At 36.4% G+C, this 20,518-nt stretch overlaps 2 protein-coding genes across 4 annotated transcripts in view; one reads left to right on the forward strand and one right to left on the reverse strand.

Annotated features, from left to right (window-relative positions):
- CDK17 (cyclin dependent kinase 17) overlaps window positions 1–8,450 on the forward strand; it is an 81,828-nt gene extending 73,378 nt beyond the window's left edge. The window contains exons 11-17 of the mRNA XM_063308816.1: window positions 577–697; window positions 1,181–1,278; window positions 1,542–1,647; window positions 2,901–2,943; window positions 4,103–4,193; window positions 4,523–4,600; window positions 5,182–8,450. Of these exons, the coding sequence (XP_063164886.1) occupies window positions 577–697; window positions 1,181–1,278; window positions 1,542–1,647; window positions 2,901–2,943; window positions 4,103–4,193; window positions 4,523–4,600; window positions 5,182–5,219 (575 nt within the window). The 3' untranslated portion in view covers window positions 5,220–8,450. The remainder of the gene's footprint in view (window positions 1–576; window positions 698–1,180; window positions 1,279–1,541; window positions 1,648–2,900; window positions 2,944–4,102; window positions 4,194–4,522; window positions 4,601–5,181) is intronic.
- A 2,147-nt stretch (window positions 8,451–10,597) lies between these two features.
- The window catches only part of ELK3 (ETS transcription factor ELK3), a 48,430-nt gene continuing 38,509 nt past the window's right edge, over window positions 10,598–20,518 (reverse strand). For 2 of the 3 annotated variants that reach the window (XM_063308818.1, XM_063308819.1), the window contains 2 exons: window positions 17,048–17,170; window positions 10,598–11,695 (listed from right to left, as the gene is read on the reverse strand). In XM_063308818.1, the coding sequence (XP_063164888.1) occupies window positions 11,597–11,695; window positions 17,048–17,170 (222 nt within the window). In that variant the 3' untranslated portion in view covers window positions 10,598–11,596. Of the gene's footprint in view, window positions 11,696–14,275; window positions 14,304–17,033; window positions 17,171–20,518 lie in introns of all 3 variants that reach the window. The other variant, XM_063308820.1, reaches the window with a different exon arrangement.

The following is a 20,518-nucleotide window of genomic DNA, read 5'->3' on the forward strand; positions in this document are numbered from 1 at the left end:
CTGATAAAAGGCTGTCCCTTTCTAAATGCACAGAGAGGAATGCAAACAATCTGGCAATACAGGAAGAGATTCATCTCTACCAGAATCACCAGGTTGCAGGGGACAACTGAAAGGGCATGGGCTGGTGGGGATTGCTGTTACGGTAGATGGGGAAGTTTAGCAGATGCCTCGTCACCGTCAAATGACAAAAGTGTTTCTCAAAAAGGAACAGGTTCCTTAGCAGTAGTAACCATATAATATGTGGGTATGCTTTTCCAAACGTGTGATACATCATCTAAAGTAAAAAAAGAGGCAGGAAAGATATAACATGTATGTTTGTGCTCACACATATGTTTACATGTTTAATTCCAATCAAAGTTGCTGAGCAAAATGTAGCTGAGAGCGCATCTAGTTGGTCATTCTGTAGAAAACATTAGTCTGTTAAAAATAGATAAATGCTCCTGTTTTATAGCAGCAAGCAAATGCTCAGCCATGCTTTCTGAACCACATGAAATTTCTGTGAAAATTTATATAATAGGAAATTGAAGGAAGCTGGAATAGAATTAGGGAAGTTCATTTTGCACTTTATTTTTGAAGGCCTGGCTAGAGCAAAATCTGTTCCTACGAAGACTTATTCAAATGAAGTTGTCACATTATGGTATAGGCCTCCAGATGTTCTCCTTGGATCTTCTGAATATTCAACACAAATTGATATGTGGTATGTCTTCCTCAAATATTAACCTGTTTGCTTTCATTCAAATTAAACATTTAGTATGTTTTTTCTCCTTTAACTTTTAGTAACCTTTGTTAATAAACATTAATATTGGAAATGCTTCTCTAGTTCACACTTGAAACTTTGGGGGAGGGAGAAGAAGGCAAAGAAAACAGTGCATATTTTAAAAATCTCACAGATTTAGTTGTTTAGAATCCCTGAATTTTAAACATCTTCATATGTGAAGTCTCAGTAGTGAGACTGGCTGAATATATTTCTAATGCATGTAAATCTTGTCCATTACTTTTCATAACCAACAAAAAAACAATAATATAGTGTTGGGATACTAACTCATTGGCAGTTATATGCCCTTCTTGTTACCATTAACACAGTTAGATCAAGTAGGCAATCCCAACTGTCATGAAAACCATGTATTTAAATAATGTCATCTCCATTGTAATGTTTATTTGAACTTTTCCTCTCTTAAAGGGGAGTTGGATGTATATTTTTTGAAATGGCATCAGGAAGACCTCTGTTTCCTGGGTCAACTGTGGAAGATGAATTGCACTTAATTTTCAGACTTCTGGGTAAATATGTTTAGCTTACAGCTGTGGGTTTATTTTGCTCTTATTAAGAGAATTTCTGAAAATGTTAGAATTGCACTGTAATTGCAATGTTTATCTGTTTATAGAAGAGGGATATGATTTTGATATTGCAAGTCTGTAATTTTGTTGAAATCAACTATCTCTTTTGGAAGCTGTTGGTTAAAAGTTTATATTTTATTTTATTATTTTATTTCCTACATGTGATTAGTACTCTTTGTGCTGATTTGCTTAATCTTTCAACTCAGGAACTCCATCACAAGAAACATGGCCAGGCATTACTTCCAGTGATGAGTTTAGGAATTACAACTTTCCCAAGTACAAGCCACAGCCTTTGATAAACCACGCTCCAAGGTACTTGAAGTTCAAACTGCATATATATCATAAGTGTTCTGTCTGAAAAAACTAGGAACTCTATATGTCATAGGATTAATTCTAAATGGCTGATTATTCTTATTGTTTAGTGGATATTTCTCCAATGAGCTGTACCTTTGCATAAAGAATAGTAGAAGAATTTAATTTGTAAAATATATGCTAATGATCCAGATTAATAGTTTTTATAACTAGGGCATCAGCTATAAAAGTGAGAATTGATTCCAGGAATCTGACATTGTTGAAGTTCTGAATTTTCACTGTAGCTATACACAGGCTTGTTGGATATCTCATCGTAGTAGTTTGTTTTAAAAAAAAGTGTTGTGGCAGTCCAGTTTTAAATAATCAGACACCCCAACAGATTGTATCTGCCTTTCCTGAAATAGTCTTCAGTTCTGTTCAAGAGGGTTGGGAGATCTTCCAGAGAAGATTTGGCAAGCGCAAGAGAAAAGAGCTTAAGATGCTGCTAGTGCATGCGTGGAAGTCCCCTTGTGTGATATTCAGTGTACTCTAGAGTACTCAAGTGTAGGCTGAAGCCAGCCCCTCTATAGGAAAGAAAGCAATCTGAATGCAGCAACTCCAGGAAACTGAGGTTTCCTTTTTCTTTTTTACTCACTAGCAAACCTTAATGGCAATATAGCCTATAGCATGTGCTTCTGAATATAACATTAGCATTATTTCTTTAAAATGCATTGTTATGTATTTAGGTAATTAAAAGATTAATGTTATTATGTTTATTATGTTGACAAATGATATTCCAATTATTAATTTTATTGGTTTATGCATCTGTTTGCTACACATTCTCCTTTACTCCATTTAAATTATATTAGATTAGGCAACTATTTTCTAGCTCATGTGGCCTCATATTCATTTAGTGATTAAAAAATGTTGCATTTTCAAAATATATTACTATTTAGTGGTAAGCATGTATAAATACATGCTTATATATTTTCAAGGCCAGTTCCATGATTCTTCAGTTTATTTAAAAGTATTACTTTTTTAGTTTTTATACTAAAAATACAATGAAATAATAATATTAAAACAATGCTTTTAGTCATAGCAGTAGACGCATCACCTTATTAGTGTTAAGTAGGATCCCATAATTATCCTCAAAATATTTTGAAATTGGAGGTATCTCTTATGCAGAGGCACACACATTATTTCAATTATTAGAATCCAATTTGGGAAGTGTGTATGAAATGGATAAACAGTGAATATATATGGTTTGTTTCTAGGCTTGATTCGGAAGGGATTGAACTGTTAGTAAAATTTCTTCAAGTAAGTTGCTTTTTTGTATTCTTTATACATGTACTTTCAATGAGTACTTTTCATGTTGTTCATTTGGTGAATTGTAAGAGTACAAATTAACTGTGGTTCAAAATAAAGCATTATTTAGATGTTGGTCTTGTATAGAGATGCAACTTTCTTTTTGTTTATTGTAAAGATCTCTTCTTTCAACTGATGATTTCATATAGTAAAATGCTGAAAAACTTACATAAATGATGCATTCTCTGAAAGATTTTGGAGGTCAACAGCAAAAGTAATTTTGCACATGCACGCACATATACAAACAAAGGCAAGAAAAATATTTTACATATCTTGCCTGAGTATGTATAGTATATAGTGGTTAAGGTGCTGGGCTAGAAACCAGGAGGCTGAGAGTTCTAGTCCCGCCTTAGGCATGAAAGCCGGCTGGATGACCTTGGGCCAGTCCCTCTCTCTCAGCCCAACTCACCTCACAGGGTTGTTGTTGTGGGGAAAATAGGAGGAGGAAGAAGTGTTAGCTATGTTCACCGCCTTGAGTTATTTATAAAAATAATAAAGGCAGGTAAAGAAGGAAGGAAGGAAGGAACGAACGAACCTAACTTATTTGGGCTGCATTCACACATAGTGCTAAGCCAAATTTTTTAAATAACGGGTCTTTGAATAAAACATACTAAGCCAAAAATATAACCAATAATATGGCTTAGTGTATTGGTACCTCGGGCCACAGAGTCAATCCATTAATTCATTTATCTCAGTATTGTCCATTTCTGATGTCCCCAAGAAGCATCCATTGGCACTTCCCTTAGTGTCTACCAAGCTTCCTGACCCACTTGAGCTTTTTACCTCTTTAAGCATTTCTTTTCATTAAAAAGAATGGGAAGTTGCAAAGCAGAGCTCCCACCTCTAAAACTCTATTTCCAATAATGCTTCTGGCCCCTAAAGAGTGTCCAGTATTTATTATTAAAATTCTAAATGTACTCCCCAGTCCAAAAAGGTTGGAGGCCTTTGGTTTACCTTTACTGATAGTAATTCCCTACGTTTTTCCCAGTCATTTTACCTGAACTCTTCTATAGCTGCAGGTACTGAAGACTGAACATTGTGATTTTAAGAAAACAAAACCTATACTCCATCAAGTGTGTTTTAAAATATTCTATATCCTTTTGTTTGCCAGTATGAATCAAAGAAAAGAATTTCAGCGGAAGAGGCTATGAAACATGCATATTTCAGAAGTCTTGGAACTAGAATACATACTCTACCAGAAAGTAAGTTTTTTGTGCCATTGCTATGTTGATAACCCTGTATCTTCCATCTTAGAGAGACCTTTACTGATTTCCACTATCAGGTTCAAATCAAGTTAGTCTTGGGCTGTTAGCTCAAGCTGTTAGGCCAGGATGATGACAGAAAAGCGCAATACTCTTTTCTTCTTCTTTGGTGCAGTGGTGTGGTCTTAGAGTACCTGTAAATCCCTCAGAGTTGTTCAGATTGGGGAATTCTATAAATATTGTTGGATAAAGTTTTCTTCTGATCCATAATGTATTTTTGAAAGTGAGACACTTATTCATGAAAAAAGTCACTTTATGTATTGTTTCAGGTGTGTCAATATTCACTTTGAAAGAAATTCAGCTACAAAAAGATCCAGGCTTTCGAAATTCCACTTACCCAGAGACAGGTATGTAAAGTAATACTTGCATTGCTTTTTCAGGATGGTATGAGATGGAGCAGCAAAATTAATACCTAGTAAATAAATAGTTAGAATTGTGTGGATTCCTTAAACAAGTTTTTTTAAGAGTTTTGCAAATTTGGAGGTTTTCTTTATGATCTAGTTCCTTGTGTAACAGAGGGAAAAAGTCATTGCTAAGTAGCTTGGCACGGTTGCATCACATGCTGTTGTTAATCAGGTACGTTCTGTGAATAGCTGGGTCCCCCCGTCATACTAAGCTATGGTTTGTTTAAGATGCAGGTTATTAGTTAAGTCACTGACTGGATTTACATGTAATATTGAGCTATATATAGTAAATATCCAAACCACAGTGGCTGAATTCAGGCCATGCTAAGCCAGAACCAAACTACACTGTAGCTTAGCACAACATGTGACTCAAGCCTAGATGAAGATTGCTCTAAGTATAATGCTCACAGAAACTGCTCCGTTCATTTGTAAAGCTGTCTAATGTGATGATGAATGTGTACTGAAACAGTCAGAGCCCTATGTTCACTTGAATCCCTTAACAAAATGCATGGTTTATGTTCTAGGACATGGGAAGAACAGAAGGCAAAGCATGCTTTTCTGAGGCGAGCAGTGCTGTTTCAAGCCCAAGGCTGGCTTTATCTCTATCAAGGACTCTAGTCTGAAGGCGGTTCTTCCCTTGGTGGACTTGAAATCTGTTTGTCTACACTGTCCTCCTCACAGTGCAGTCTTTTTATTTCAGACCTACTGGTTATTTTTTTTTTAATATATATATATATACATATATATATATATTTGTTGTCACAATGTGACAAATTTTTGTACAGTCAATTTTAAGGTCTCCTCCACTATTAGATCCAGTAGGTTACAACTGTTAATGTAACAGTAGCTGCAATTTTTGTGCAGGACTGAGAAACACAGTGCATTATTTATTGCGTAATCATTGCTGCTAAATAACTACTGTCTGTATAGTTAAGGAACAACTGAACGCCTGCAAGAGTTGCAATGGCTTTATATGCTATGTGAATGTCTTTGTTTCTCTTCATGACTTATTGCTGCAGTTTTATATCTTTGGTTTTTTCAAACTGCAATGTTTCCTGGAATGTAAACACAGCTTTCTTGACTGTTAAATAGTTACTATTTACTTTAATGCTCTCTAGTTCTTGGCCTGTAAATTTCTTATTCAACATTAGATGTAAAGTAACTAGAATGTTACCAAATACCTTTTTAAAGCACTTAGTAGTACAGATATTGATTCAAAAAAAGGAAAAATTACATGGGATCAGGTTCCAGATCTCTTATTTTGGCTTATATCAGAAATGATAAACCATCTGTATGTGACTCATAACTGTTATCTCCCTTCTCTAACTTTTCTAGTGAGCATACTTGTTAGAATATTTTTAATACGTGGTATTTCACTAAATGTTCCAGTGATTCAAGGCAAACTGTGGGTGCGATGCATCCGAGCTCTATTCTCTAATTGCCACCTGCTTTGGTGGCTGTTTTGCAACCACACGTTCATTGGAAAGCCACTAAAGAATGCAACTCCACAAAAAAGATTACATTACTTTATTCTGCAGGCTTCACAGAGTATGAGAACTTAGAGGGTTTTAAAGGTTTTAGATGTTATCTGTTTATTGGAGTTAAGTCATCATATTACAATACTACTAAGCTTATGTATCTCAGTGAGTATCATAAGTACTTCCTGGTGATAGGAACAGTATTTTTCAGCATTTGTCTTCACCTTTTGGAACCTGTTCATTTAGTGCATCTTCCAGAGGCTGTAAATCTTTATTAGTATATTTTGAAATGGTTATGTAAATCTTTGGCTGATATATCATGAAAAATAGTCATAGATAACTTAAGTTTTTTTTTCCTGATGTTCACTGTAAAACATTCAGGGGTCCTACCATTTCTGTTCAGGAAATCTTATAGTTGATTATTGTTATTTAACAGTATTAAGTGAAATATTTTGTATGTTTCTTTAACTTTATTTGTGAATAGTGATTGTGGCATGTTTCAGAATGTTTTCTTAATGTTTTATGATAATAGTAAAAATTAATTTGGGAACTTTTTTTCTGGAAAAGAAGACAGATTTATGTGAAATGGTGACTATTGGACCACTGCTGCTTTTCAGCATTTGTAAACTGGTTTTACACTTAACAAAGCCCAGAAGAGCTAACCAACTGCTGTTTATTTCTAACTGATGGACCTGTATTAATATTGTACTTTTGGAAGTATAAATATATGGAAATCTTCAATAGTGTTCAGACATTCTATGATCACTAGCATTCCACCATACAGCTTTGAGAAACTTCTTTGCACTTCCCTCACCTCTCTGAAATCATTTGCCAAAATCATTGATGAACTGAAGAAAAATTTCCTGTCACTTTTAAGCAACAATAACAAACCCTAATTTTTAGGGTTTCACACCCTGTATTATGTGTTTTTAAACTTAGCAGCTGAACCAGTGAAATCTGCACAAATACTAGTTTGTAGCTATAGTTTGGCTATATTGAAGTAGCCAGAAGACGTGCATAGACTATGGTTGGTTGAATCTGGAATACACTGTTGTTGTCCTAGTTTGTAAAGAATGTTTAAACCCAAGTTTCCAGATTCAGACTGGTTTAGAAAACTGCTGTTTGACAAACCAGTAAGACATCTATTGAATTGGGCATAGTAGGAAAGCAGGGAGGAAATACGATTTCTAAATTCTTAAAGTAACTCAGAAATTGCCTTTTACTCAGCAGAATTGTAGTTATTTCTCCTATAATATATCTGCAGAAAGCATTATTACAGTTTAAGAGATTTGATCTATTTGCAGTTCTGATGTACACATACATTTCTAGGTGGAACCCCATATGTTCCTTCCTTGAAAATACTCTTGGAAAATCCTCTTTGCATAAAGGAGGAGATTCCATTTGCTTATTCCTCACCACCTCCCATACTATTTGGGAAGATCCCTTCATTTTCCACAGCTTGCTCGCTCCTTCCTTCCTTCCTTTAAAGGGAAGAGGAAGAATTGGCAGAAATTTCTTCTACATTCCTCCAGCAGGAATGCCCTGCTCGAGAGAACTTTGAACCCAGCCCTTAGGATTTAGTGAAATTCTGACCAGAATTTCTAACAAACGGGGCAAATGTTAAATGCTAATAGAACAGATGAACTGCAAAACAAAAATCTTCACAGCCAATAGAAAATAGCCAATAGAATTGAAATTATTATACATGACATTACCAAATGTTATATTTATTATTTAAGAATTTGTTGAAAAATTCTGAACTATAAATATGTGTTTCTCACTTACCAGCTGGGCTCAGTGTTGTTCTCATCAATGCTACTTGAAATGTATGCAATCTTTTATTTATTTATTTTTCTAAAACATTACGGTATCCTCACAACAGCTCTGTGAGGTTTGTTAAGTAAATAGCTTGAAGATATTCCAATGTTTACATAAGTAAAGAGTGAATTAAAATAATTAAAGATCTTTTCAGGCTTAGAGGATATTTATGTCAGAAAGCTGGCATGTTTGAGGCAGCATTCCTAATCCTGGCATCCTTTAGACATACTGGGCTACTAATCCCAGCATTCCCTGCCAATAATACAATGCCAGTTGAGAGTTGTACTTGCAGTGCATCTAGGGGGAAACCTGGCTTAGTAGATATTTTGTTGGTATCTTGTTTAGTCAATTGTACTTCAAAAAGATTGTATGCAAATATGAGTATCTTCTGAAGTATCTGACTTGGTAGAGGAGATGTACAGTACATGTTAACAGTGGTGCCATTTAAAAGTTTTGTTTGGAAATTGTTGTGAACAAATAAACATATTTGGCTGTGTCTTGCAGGAGCAAATCTTGTGGATTGGGCAACAGAAGGAACATCATCCCTTTTATTTATAACTATAATTAAGTAATTTGTATGTTTCAGAATAAGGTTCATTATTGCCAAGAAAAAAAGGACAGTTCCAGCTTTATATTTTAATGGAATGCAAACAGTTATGTTAAACAACATCCACATTAATGCATAACAGTGTCTGTTCCATGTATATCTTTGAATAATTTCTTTTTGACTGAAGCAGTTAGAACTTCACACCATTATCCAATAAACATGATTGCTTGGTATACTTTATTTTTACACAGCAAACGCATAAAAACATTTGTAACTTTAAAGAGTCAACAGGTTATTCACATTGTGTTTGCCACAGAAACTACTGTGAAAATGCAGAAGTGCATTTGTAGCCATGATGTTGTTTATCTTTTCTGTTGTAGTATCTTCAGCATCTCACATTATAACTATGCAAAAACATATATAGAGAGCATTGCTGTTAACTGACTTGCTAAATATTCCACTAAACAATTAAACCAATCTTCCTCAGTCTGGGGCCTTACAATGCCCAAATGTAGTGCTAACCAAGAATTATACGCCAACTAATCTGGTGGGTACCATTGGGAAGTCTTACTGAGTTCATTTTTGTAGTAAGATTCCATCCAGTTCACTATAGGCTAATTAAGGCATATGAGATAGAGAGAGAGGAGTAGATACAGCATTTAGGGACACCTGGAAAGACATCAAACATCTATTAACAACCAGCTACTATCCTTTAATCTAATTTGTACTTAAGGAAATGATTTGAGAGGTAAAATGGCTTTTGAATATGTAGCTTATTATGGAATATTCATTTTCTGGCTTTTATAAAGGTTGTAGTATACTACTGATAACCTCGCAGTCTCACAGCTCCTTAACAGTTTGCAGAGAAGCTCAGGGTCCCAGGTACTACACAAACTAACCCGAAAGCTTTTGTTATGAACTCTTCAACTTAAATCTCATCTCACTTCCACATAATTATTATTCAAAAGTAGGTTTTTATGCTTTTCCTTTTTTAGTATGGAAATTGAATGATTCCAAATGCTTCTAGTATGCTAAACTATTTTTACTTTTTAATCCTGCCAAAATAGCTGAGTTTTAAGATCAGTTCTTGTTTGATAATCAGGCAAGGTGTAGATGCTGTGTTTCACCCTTAAATTTTTGAAGCTTCCAGTTACTTTATCAAGCTTAACTTCCAAAATGTAAGAGTATTACATTTCCTTTCAAGTTTGTAATAGCTGTATTGGCTTCCTGCAGTGTAACATCGTATTTGAAGTGAATACAGGAATATAATTTCAGCAGTATAAGGAAGGAAGTTAGCAATAATAAATATACTGATCCAAGAGTATCCCACATAAAAAAGGACTGGTGTCCAAATATTCCCCAAAACATCTAACGGGATTCTGTGTGTGAGACAGAAAATTTTCAGCAGTGAAAGCTTTTTCCAGGTATAGAATGTGGTAACTTTGACACTTTGAAATGCATCCTTGCCAAGAAGAGGATGGTAAGCATATGCTAGAAAATGTGACGGAATACTAATCATGTGAAAAGTCTGGGAATCAGTGAGTTCTTCAAACCGCAGAAACTTGTTCCCTCAAAGAAGAAAAAGTAAATCTCATTAGGAAAAAGAATGTGAAGTGTAAATCAGTTGTAATATATTAATTCTTGCTTTATGTTCTTACTTCAAAACATACAAAAGGTTTGTTGTCGTAATCTAGGAAACCAAAGATTTGTCCTCTGCCAAAGCGGGAGCACAGAGGCAGAATATTTTCACATTGACTTTGAAAATATGACATAAATTTGGATTCTTCATTCAATCTGGATGTGTTTTCTGTTTGAATATTGTTAATGTGTTCATAAAATATGCATGTATAAGATATCTTTCAGATTACAGCTAAGAGGCACAATACACTGCTTCTGTACTGCAACCCACATTTATTCAATTTTTGCTTTGTTTTGTATTTCATCATCAGGGAACCAGTCATGATACTCTAGGAAGTGGCAAACTCTCTTCTGCTTTCAGAAATCTAGCCTGCTGAAGAGATGCAGAACCTGGATAGCTTTTAATCACAATGTTCAATATCAGGTTAGTACAAAGGAAAAAAGACAATCACTGAAAACTTATTCTGGGTATTATGGTGTTTATTTCCCAGTTATGGATAGGTACCTATCATCTTTTTAGACTTTTTTTGGTAAGCATTACTAAAACACTTTTTGAAAAAATCAAAACTGTTGAATTCTTAAAGCCTTGGTCCATGCACCATTGGAGACACCTTTTCTCCATCCCTGATAAGAAACATGTGAGAATTTTACCTGTTCACAGAAATAAATTTTAGATTGACATCTCTTTTAACAATCAGATTTATACACAAAGATAGTGGCACTGAATAAGGCTACTTCCTCTAATTTTAAAAATGCCCCTAAAATATGTTGCAAATATTTTAAGTCCATATTCCTATTAGACGAAAGAATTCAAGCACTAATGTCTAAATAGTGTTCTATTCTTAACACACTGGCCAAAATATTATGGCCCCTCTGTTCAGGAAGTAAACAGAAATATTCTTTATATATTGGAAAGCGCTTAATTCAAAATTACATTAATATACTGCACCACATGGCTGACCATAAGGGGAATACTGAAATACTAGGATGGGGAGAAGAGTGTTCAATATTTGGTTCTTTTCCAACCTTTATCTTAATACTGGAAAATATATAAATCATTTATATAACGTTATGCAAAAGAAGGCACAGCTGGTTATAGTTTACACAAGCATGATGCATAATATCAGAAGTACAGAAGTAAAACATTTCACATCCTTTACATATTGTTTAAAAATGTATTAAGAAAGTACTTCATTAACAGTGTTCAACACTTGGAGAGCAGGATATAAAAATTATAAGTTGTTTTAATGCACAAAAGATTTCTTATACAAAAAAAACCCCCTCACTGTATAAAAATGCTAAATAAACATCATACAAGTAGGTCATCTGTGTAATGGAAAGTGCAAACCATAGTAAAAGAGTTTCATCATGTCCTCCTAGCGTTACCAGAAAAATGAAACCCATCAGAATGGCTGTGTCAAATCCAGTTTATTAGTGAGTCCCTAGTTTGCTGAGACATCAGGACTTATGAGCATTTGGAGAAAGGAGAACTGGAGACGAGGCCCCATCCAAGCTGGGAATTTGCATTGGAATGTGACCATTTAGCAGAGTTGGAAACTGTAAAAAGAGCAAAGAAAAATGTCACTGATACTCACATATCTATGTATAAGCTCTCAAGCAGTTTTTAATGATACATGGAGACTGCTAATTGTGACAGGTACAAATAAAATAATTATTCTTAAAAAATAGATGCATCAGATCAAAGGTAAACACTCACTTTGGATTGGAGAAAATGTGAGCTAGTTCAGAAAAAGCATTTAGGGACAGCACATAGTAAGTTGTGACAACCCACAGATTGTGGGGAAAAAAGAAATAAAAATATCCCTTGTCATCCAAAAGGGGTGGGACTCTAGCATTTCTCTCAATGACCTCAAAAGACGAATTTTTTTTTGAAAAAGACTGTACTCAAATACCCAGTGCCACACCATGTAGGTCTTTGCAGGTCATGAGCAACACTTTAAATTGGGCTTATATGTAACCAGCAGAGCAGTTTAAGAACAAGTATTATGCTATAAAAGTGGGACTTGCCTACCAGCAGCCTAGTTATTGCATTCTTCATCTGCTGCTTTGAGTCAGTCTCAAAAGCACTCCCACATATAGCACATTACAAAACCACTATCTACAAGAGCTTCTTGGACCAGTAAGGACTATTAACTGGCACACCAACCAAAACTAAGCAAAGGTTCTAGCCTTCACTTGCTGCTCTAGCAGGAGCCATAAGACACCCCACCACCACCAAGTCATGGACCTGCTGTTCCACTGGAAGCACAATTCTGTCCAGAGCCATCACTAGAACTAAATTAAAGCCAGTATGTTTCTGAACAGGAACTCCATCTTGCTAAAATATAATTTGAGTTTGGCTATCAAAAGCTGTTTGCAGAGTAGCTACTGGAACACATCTTCAAAAAGGATGCAAAAGGCCACATTATAGGCAAGATAACTCTGTATTTTGTATCACCTTCCCTAATGCCCATATTCTGGTGAAGCAAGGCATGATAGCTTACACCAAACTCCTTGTCGCTGTTCTGTTGGCTCAAGATGCATTGAAACTGCAGTGTCTAAAGTTCCCTGCCCAGGATACTGTTAGGAATTTTGGGACTGGCAGACTGACTGATTTTGGCTTCTATGCTGCTCAACTCCCACAGGCTTTATGCAGCTGGGAATTAAGAGTCCCAAAACAGCTGGATGCTCCCAGATTGAAGAAACGATGGGGTAAATTAAAGCCTAACTTGTAAATTCCTGAGTATTAGTTAACAATCTTTGTTCTTCAGATGCTCATTTGCTACACTTGACAAATCCTTTACATGGTGTAGCATTCAGCTTCGTACTGCACAGGCCATAATTTCACAGCTTTGACTGCTTTTTCTGTGCTGTACAGAAAGGCTCTTAACTTTGGTCTGAACAATGGAAATATTCTCTTTAACAGAAAATACTCCTATAACTTTATATTTATATATATCCCATTTATTGCATCCCATTATATAAATTGCCCAGAGCTTCACAATGGCAAAATGTAAATGCTGTAATAAATAATTTATTCTACAGGTGGGAAAGTATTTAAAAAATTCAATAAATGGAACATTTGTCAGATTACCAGAGAGTTAGCCTAACAATGCTATTATTAAAAAAATCATTGTAGCATTAGAACAGTCAGTGTACAACATACAGTGTTCAATTGCAATTGTACATATTTTTTTTACATAGGGAAAACAGATTTGATAAGTACAGCCATTTCTGAATTATCACTTTATTCAAGATTTACAAGCTTTTCTATTTCAATTCCTCAGTGTCTAAGTATGAACTCTGCATTTCAGAAGAAGCAGAGGTTGCATTGTAACTGCAGCCTTACCAGTCACTAATGCAATCTCCATTTCTTCACCAACAAAACTGGGGACATTGTTGAATACTTGTCACATCCCCTTTCTGTAACAAATATCACCCTTAGAATATTTTTAGCCTCTCCAGTGCCTCTTGCTGTTCTGATTTTTTGTCCTGTTTTAAAAGCAAGGAGTGTGCTACACAGACTAAAAATAAATGGTCCTACACAATTTACATTCATCCACATGTATAACCCACAGTTTATATACTACAGTGTTCCATGGACAAATATTTCACTTCTGGAAATCCAGGAAATAAGGCTGAAGGAATGCATCTCTAGCAACTCATTTAAAGGGCACCCCCAAAATTCACTTTACAGATAAAATAAAAGGCTCTCATTCACTACAGATGTTTCCCAGTAAGTTGGAGCTTACTTGCTGAGCCTACTGACAATTTTGTAAATTGCCACAATTTGCCTAATGAATAATCCCTTGACACATCCAAGCCATATATTCCACTGGACCTGCTGTCAGAGTGTTGGCTCTTCAGAAGAGCATTCTAGGGATTTCCCTCAAGTCATTCAGTGCAGCTATAAGGTAAATAAATACTAAGCAAACAATTGCATGAATTCAAATGGAGAGGTGAGTTTAAGGTGTTGGTAAATTCCAGTTGTATTTCCTTGCTATTATTTCCACCTTTGTTGCTGGGTAAACTGCAGCTCTGAACAAGTCTCTCATTATCCTAATGACACAGCAAGCTTTCAGATCCAGAATGAGTTAATTACATTCCGCTGAGGCTCTATCAATTAACCTGACCCACCAACGTCAGTTGGCTGTGGCAGGATCATCTCTCTATGCTGGGAAACAAAAGTAGTTTTACCTGTATGTCAGCTTAAAAGAAATGGCTTCAGCAGGTAGTGTGCGCGCAAAATAACATGTCTTTGTTTTTGGAAACTGCACTACACCATTTCTGAGAAGTTTTGGGGATAAAGTTGAGGGAGCAGATGGCAGGAAGTGATACCATTTGTCACTTCCCCTGATAGTCACTCGGCTACTTTTGGAAAGCAGAGCATGGGGTGAGCAAAGTAAGTTCCAAAAGTGGTAGAAACTCGGATCTCCCTTTCTTCCTTCATCAGGGTGGATGAATCTGCATTTCAAGGCACTTATCCACTGCTGATTAAGTAAGGCTATCTTGGTTGATTATACTAGTTTTTTAAAGAACTACACCCAGTCTTCAAGCTTTGTTTGAAGGTGGGGCGGGGGGAAGCAGGCTTAAAACTTTGCTATAATCATATTTCATTTTGGAGAATCCCAGGCATGAAAAGGAAAGCCCTGATTTTCCTTCTGCTGCTTTCTCTGCAACTCTCTGTTCAGGGACAAAACACTGCTAAAAGAGAGAGGCTACCTCTGCTAATGCCCTGTATGTCAGTTCAAAGAAGCTTCCTCTCAATTATTATAGGAAACAGAGTTCATGAGCAGTTGAAGTTTTTACTTAATCCATGAATTTCTTAGGGCCTTAAAGGTAAAGGTAAAGGTTTCCCTTGACGTAAAGTCCAGTCGAGTCCGACTCTAGGGGGCGGTGCTCATCTCCGTTTCTAAGCCTTGGAGCCGGCGTTGTCCATAGGACACTTCCGGGTCATGTGGCCAGCATGACTCACGGAACGCCGTTACCTTCCCGCCAAAGCGGTACCAATTAATCTACTCACATTTGCATGTTTTCGAACTGCTTGGTGTGCAAGGGCCTTGGTTACCATAAAACAGCTAATATAGTCAACAGTGTCCCAGGAATAACTGTTAATTCCTGTGTGCTGGTAACACACGATAAAAGAAACCTTGATCAAATGGGCAACTGTGTTGGAGGCCCATCCAGCTGCCACAAAGGAAGCTGGTAAACTGTCACTGCCCCTCTTTCCCCTTCTGCCCTATTTTTCCATCAGTGGTGTCTGCAGGAGGCAATCAAAAAAATCAAGATGGCAGTTGGGGAAGTGCCGTTAAAGCCCCTTTCCTTTTGATTGTGCATCAGCATTGTATGCATGTACGGTGTATGGGGGGAGGGGTGATCCTGCTGCTGCAAGCAACATTGTGACCCTTTTGACCACCCCCTGCAGATGGCACTACTCTCCATTAAACGACTTGTCTGTATTCAGACAATGTAATGACTGGGGTGAGTTTATGGTTTTTACTCCTGCCATTGGCCTTAGGATATACATTCACCCACCATAGTAAACCATGTTTTGTTTTAATCAAGGTTAGTTAAATCCCTATGGACACATTCATACATCATGCTGACAGAGCTGTCACCTTAGCCTTTCTTGGAACCATGCAATAGCAAGGGACAGTTCCTTGCTGTAACAGAACTGGATCCCCCTTTTCACTTCCAGAAACCACTAATGGCAGCTGTTAGTCAAAGCTGCTTATGCTTTCTGTTTTCCTCTTGTCAGTCAAATGCAGGTGTTGATATAGTTTTACACTGATAATTTTCTCCTTTTCGATAGAGATTAAGATAGCATGCCTTAGACCCACCTAGCTGTCACATCCTTGAGACTGATAGTAGCTTTTCTATTTTTTTAATAGTAATTTTATTAAAAGTTACAATTAAAAAGATAAAAACTAATACAAACTAAAAAAGAATAAAAAGAAAAAATAGAAAGTGCAGAAATGAAAAATAGAAAATAAAAAATATAGTAAAGAAAAAAATATATATAAAGAATTATTTCCCCCTTCATCACAAGTATGAACAATTTTAGTAACTTATCACCCTTAAAATACCACAAATGATCTCTTCTTCCCATATCCACCTCTTATCTATAAACAAATCCTTAAAGCCTTATTGTTCAATCCTGATCAGCAAAAGTCCATTAAGGGTCCAGAGATAACAACATATCTATTTTAACCTTGATCAAATAAACCAACTTTATATTCCTTCCTTTTACTTTTAACAGTCTTGAACTTTAGTCCCTTCAAATACTGTCCTAGGACTTGATTTCTTTTCATTTTTTCTTTATCCCTTCTCACAAAATTCTTCAAAGCTTTAACAAGTCTCTTTGTAAATCCAATATAGGAAAATTATCCAGGTCACTCAATAGAAGCTTTTCTAATAGGATTTTCAATGCCTGTTGTTGAAGGATTTCAGCTTCAGATAAGGCATACTAATCTTCTGAGCAATCATCAAAATTCTTTGTGGCCTTTTTCATGATCTCATTATATACTCAATAGACAGACTTGTCAACAATTCCTTTTATCTCATATTTACAATGAAATATTGGAGCTGCTATTTTATCAGGAAAGTACTCTGATATGTACACTATTACTATCAGTAGATTAGCTCCTAATTCATTTACCAGCAATATAATGAACAATCCTTGGACCAGAGCCATTTTTACTGGAGCACTGATGCCTTTATCTCCTGGCTTCAGAGAAGCCCTGTAGGTCTATCCAAGCATAAAATAATCACAATTCATAATATGTCTCACCCTGATGTTGAAGCTCTTCTTGAGCAAAGGGTATAACTGTTACATATTTCCTTTACCTGTTTTCTGGTCCCAATGGCAATGCTAGAAAGATTGATCTGAGAGAACATGCTCCAACTTACCTGGAACAAGGTGTTTGGTCCTTGCAGCCTGGCAGGACTCAAGGGAGCAACAGGACTGAGGCTGCTCCAAAAGTGAATGCTAGAAAGCAGTGGACTTGGGGTCAACAGTAACCCATTTGGAGTCTACAAGACAAAACACGCTAGCTTAGTCATGTATTGATAACCATTGCTATATGCAGGCTGGTATACCATTTACTTTCTAACTTTTATATAGCTTTTTCAGTACTGCTTACATCCTATTTTCTAATTTTAAGATTGACTAATAAAATTTTTGAATGGGGATATGTAGAGTCATATTCTAATGACCTGTGTTTTCTTAGTATCCCTGCATGAGTCCTAATGCAACATTTTCTATTTGTTTTCCATGGAACATGACTGATGAAGGCACAGCTGTATTCAAACTGCTAGTTTTCCAATCATAAAACAGCTATTTTATACCCCACACTAGATTGCTGAAGTTATCCAAATTTAACTACTATTTATTCTATAATATATATTGAAAATTGCTACCGATTTCATTGTTCCCCTTGAGTTCCCTGTGCCAGAATACATAAATAATCTTGCAAATATGCATTGGATTGTGCTTGTAACATTTTTTTAAAGATCCCTCACTCCCTTTCTCTGTGTTTGAATTTGTACATTAGGTAGGTCATGTTCACCCAATACACAGAGGAAGCGTGCCTTTTCTGCCATAGCACCCGCCCTATGAAACATCCTCCCTCCAGACATCAGGATGGCTCCAATCTTGCTGGCCTTTCATAACTCTCTAAAGACCTGGTTATGTGCCTGGGCCTGGGGCCCCAAGTGTGTGAACGGTCTCGTCTCCTGGCTGTGTTATTTTAATTTTTGTAATGTGATAGTAACTTGTTTTAATTTGTTTTATGATAGTTCACCACCCAGAGTCTCTTGTAGTGAGATGGGTGGCCATTCAAATTTGAATGAATGAATGAACGAATGAAGAAACCTCAGTTGGTGAATGCTCATGTGTACTGTTTTTACCTCACTCCCTCCACAGACCACTTGTTAACTGCATTCACAGACATGTTATATTATTCAGACTCGAAGTATCTTCCATCTTGAATTATTTTCACCTAAATGCTATACCTGAGATTTGAGGTAAATTAGAGAATCCAGATAAGAGATCCAAGATGGTAACTGTTCGAGTGTGACAACATGGTAAGCCAGAATTTAGCCAGGCCTTCTGAGTTTGGGTTAATTTATAGTGATTATAACTATTTTTATACTTTAAACATGGAGTGGTGGTTGGACTAATAGCCAAAAGATTGAGGTTCCCACCATCAGCCATGGTAGTGGCACCTCAACTGTAGTACATACAAGACAGATGAAGATTGATTCCTATTTTTCTCTAATTCAGACACCCAGTAAAGAGTTAAGATCTGTGTCTTCAAGCTTTTATTGATATATGATGTTTTGTTGCTCTCAAAATAATGCTGATCTCAAATTTTATTGAATAATTTTACCTATTTCTTTTTGGCTTCATAGTAAGTATTAATTATTTTTGTTTCCTATTATTGTTGGAACCTGGTAAGTGAAAGTTGGGATGTAATCAAGCAAAAGCATGCATGCATTAGTTCACAATTTGAAAGCTCTCAACCTTATATATACCTATCCAAAGTATATCCTATTAAGTTCAATATGGCTTATCTCAAATAAATAGGCAGAGGATTGGAGCTTCAGTCCAACTCAGCTTGTGTGGATCTTCTGTGCTCATTAATTGCTATTTTAAATCGAATGACTCACAAAAAAAGCTGAGATTTCTCTTGCAAACAGCCCACAGCTCTGAAAGCAACTGTCAGGTCATTTATTTTTTAAAAGAACTGCAAACTCACAGGCTTTTGTACCTAGAATAACCATGTTCCCTTTTTTAGTACCATAGAGTAAGTTGTTCATTGTTCAATATTAAACTCTTCTACTGCGGCTTTTGGCATTAACAGAACGAAGCTCCGAAGTTGCTAATCAGCAAATTGTCTCATTCCCTTTGTGGTACATAGCACTTGAGGAGCCTTTAAGCCAAACAGAGGCAAATATAGAATATTAGAACTCCAGTCTAATCAATAGGTGAGTTAATCCTGAACGAGGGACTGCTGCAGTATTTGAACTTTTCACATTCTCCATGGGAAGTCAGTCAAGTATTATTAATACTTGGTAGAGTTAAACCTTCTATATAAGTTAACAGGGATTTCAAGGGATAGTTCTCAGGAGGTAAGGTTTCAAAATATGAAGTGCTTCTCAGAACAAGAGATGGTTCCTATGTGAATTGGATGAGACAATGACATCAACTAGAGAAGTATCAGGAGGTATGGAAAGAGTACCAAGCTTTGTTGGAAATTATAAAACTGGATGGGAACTGTAGCACTTAGAGCCATCACATGCAGTGAGGTACTGCACATAGCACCCTGTCTTGATGCTTCTGGAATTCTATCCTAATCTGGATAGCTAGAATCTGAGTTGACCAGATGTGTATAGTTACATATGAAAAAGTTTTTAGTCCAGTACGTAAACAGTGAAAGTTGTAAACTTGTATTTATGTCTATGTACTTTGAGGCTCTGGAAAAATAAAAATGACAAATAGCACTGGAGGTGTTATAAAGACTGTCCGTCTGCCTGACACAAGTGTTCTGATCTTCTTGAAAAGTTGATTATATTGAAAACTGATGTGTCTGGAGGCTCTTACATTTTTTATAATCTTTTCTTGAATTGTGCAGAGATCCATCAATTTTCTGCATACTTTTGTTCTCAATGTTGTTCCTTCTTGCAGAACTATAGTTCCCAAATTATATTTGGCATGATATAGAACCTCTGAAATGACTTTACATCAGTTTTTTATGGGGAGTTCTGAAAGTGCCCTCATATGGTATAGGTAAAGGTAAAGGTTTCCCTTGACGTAAAGTCCAGTCGTGTCCGACTCTAGGGGGCGGTGCTCATCTCCGTTTCAAAGCCTTGGAGCCGGCGTTGTCATAGACACTTCCGGGTCATGTGGCCAGTATGACTCACGGAACGCCGTCATATGGTATACTTGCTGACTAATATTTATCCAAGCAGAACTGACCAAAAATAGGATGTGTGTGCTGCTTTCTTTCTCCTGTTCTGTTTAGATATATTGGTTGAATACACCAATACTACTTTTGATCAGTCCTGCATTGATAAATATCACCAAGTACAATATACGTAAGATTGTCAGAGAAGTCTTACCATATCAGAAAACAACAGATGAATCTACAGTCAGTTATTTTGTGTGTGTGCCTTTGAGTCTGTGTTGAATTCTGGGGACTGTCTGAGTCCTGCAGTTTTCTTGGTAAGATATCAGAAGTGGTTTGCCATTGCCTCCTTCCTAGGGCTAAGAGAGAGTGACATGCCCAAGGTCATCCAGCTAGACTTTATGCTCAGGACAGGACTAGAACTCACAAGCTCCCGGTTTCTAGCCTGGTGCTTTAACCACAACACCAAGCT

This window comes from Candoia aspera, chromosome 7, assembly GCF_035149785.1.
Source record: "Candoia aspera isolate rCanAsp1 chromosome 7, rCanAsp1.hap2, whole genome shotgun sequence".
Lineage (NCBI taxonomy): Eukaryota > Metazoa > Chordata > Lepidosauria > Squamata > Boidae > Candoia > Candoia aspera.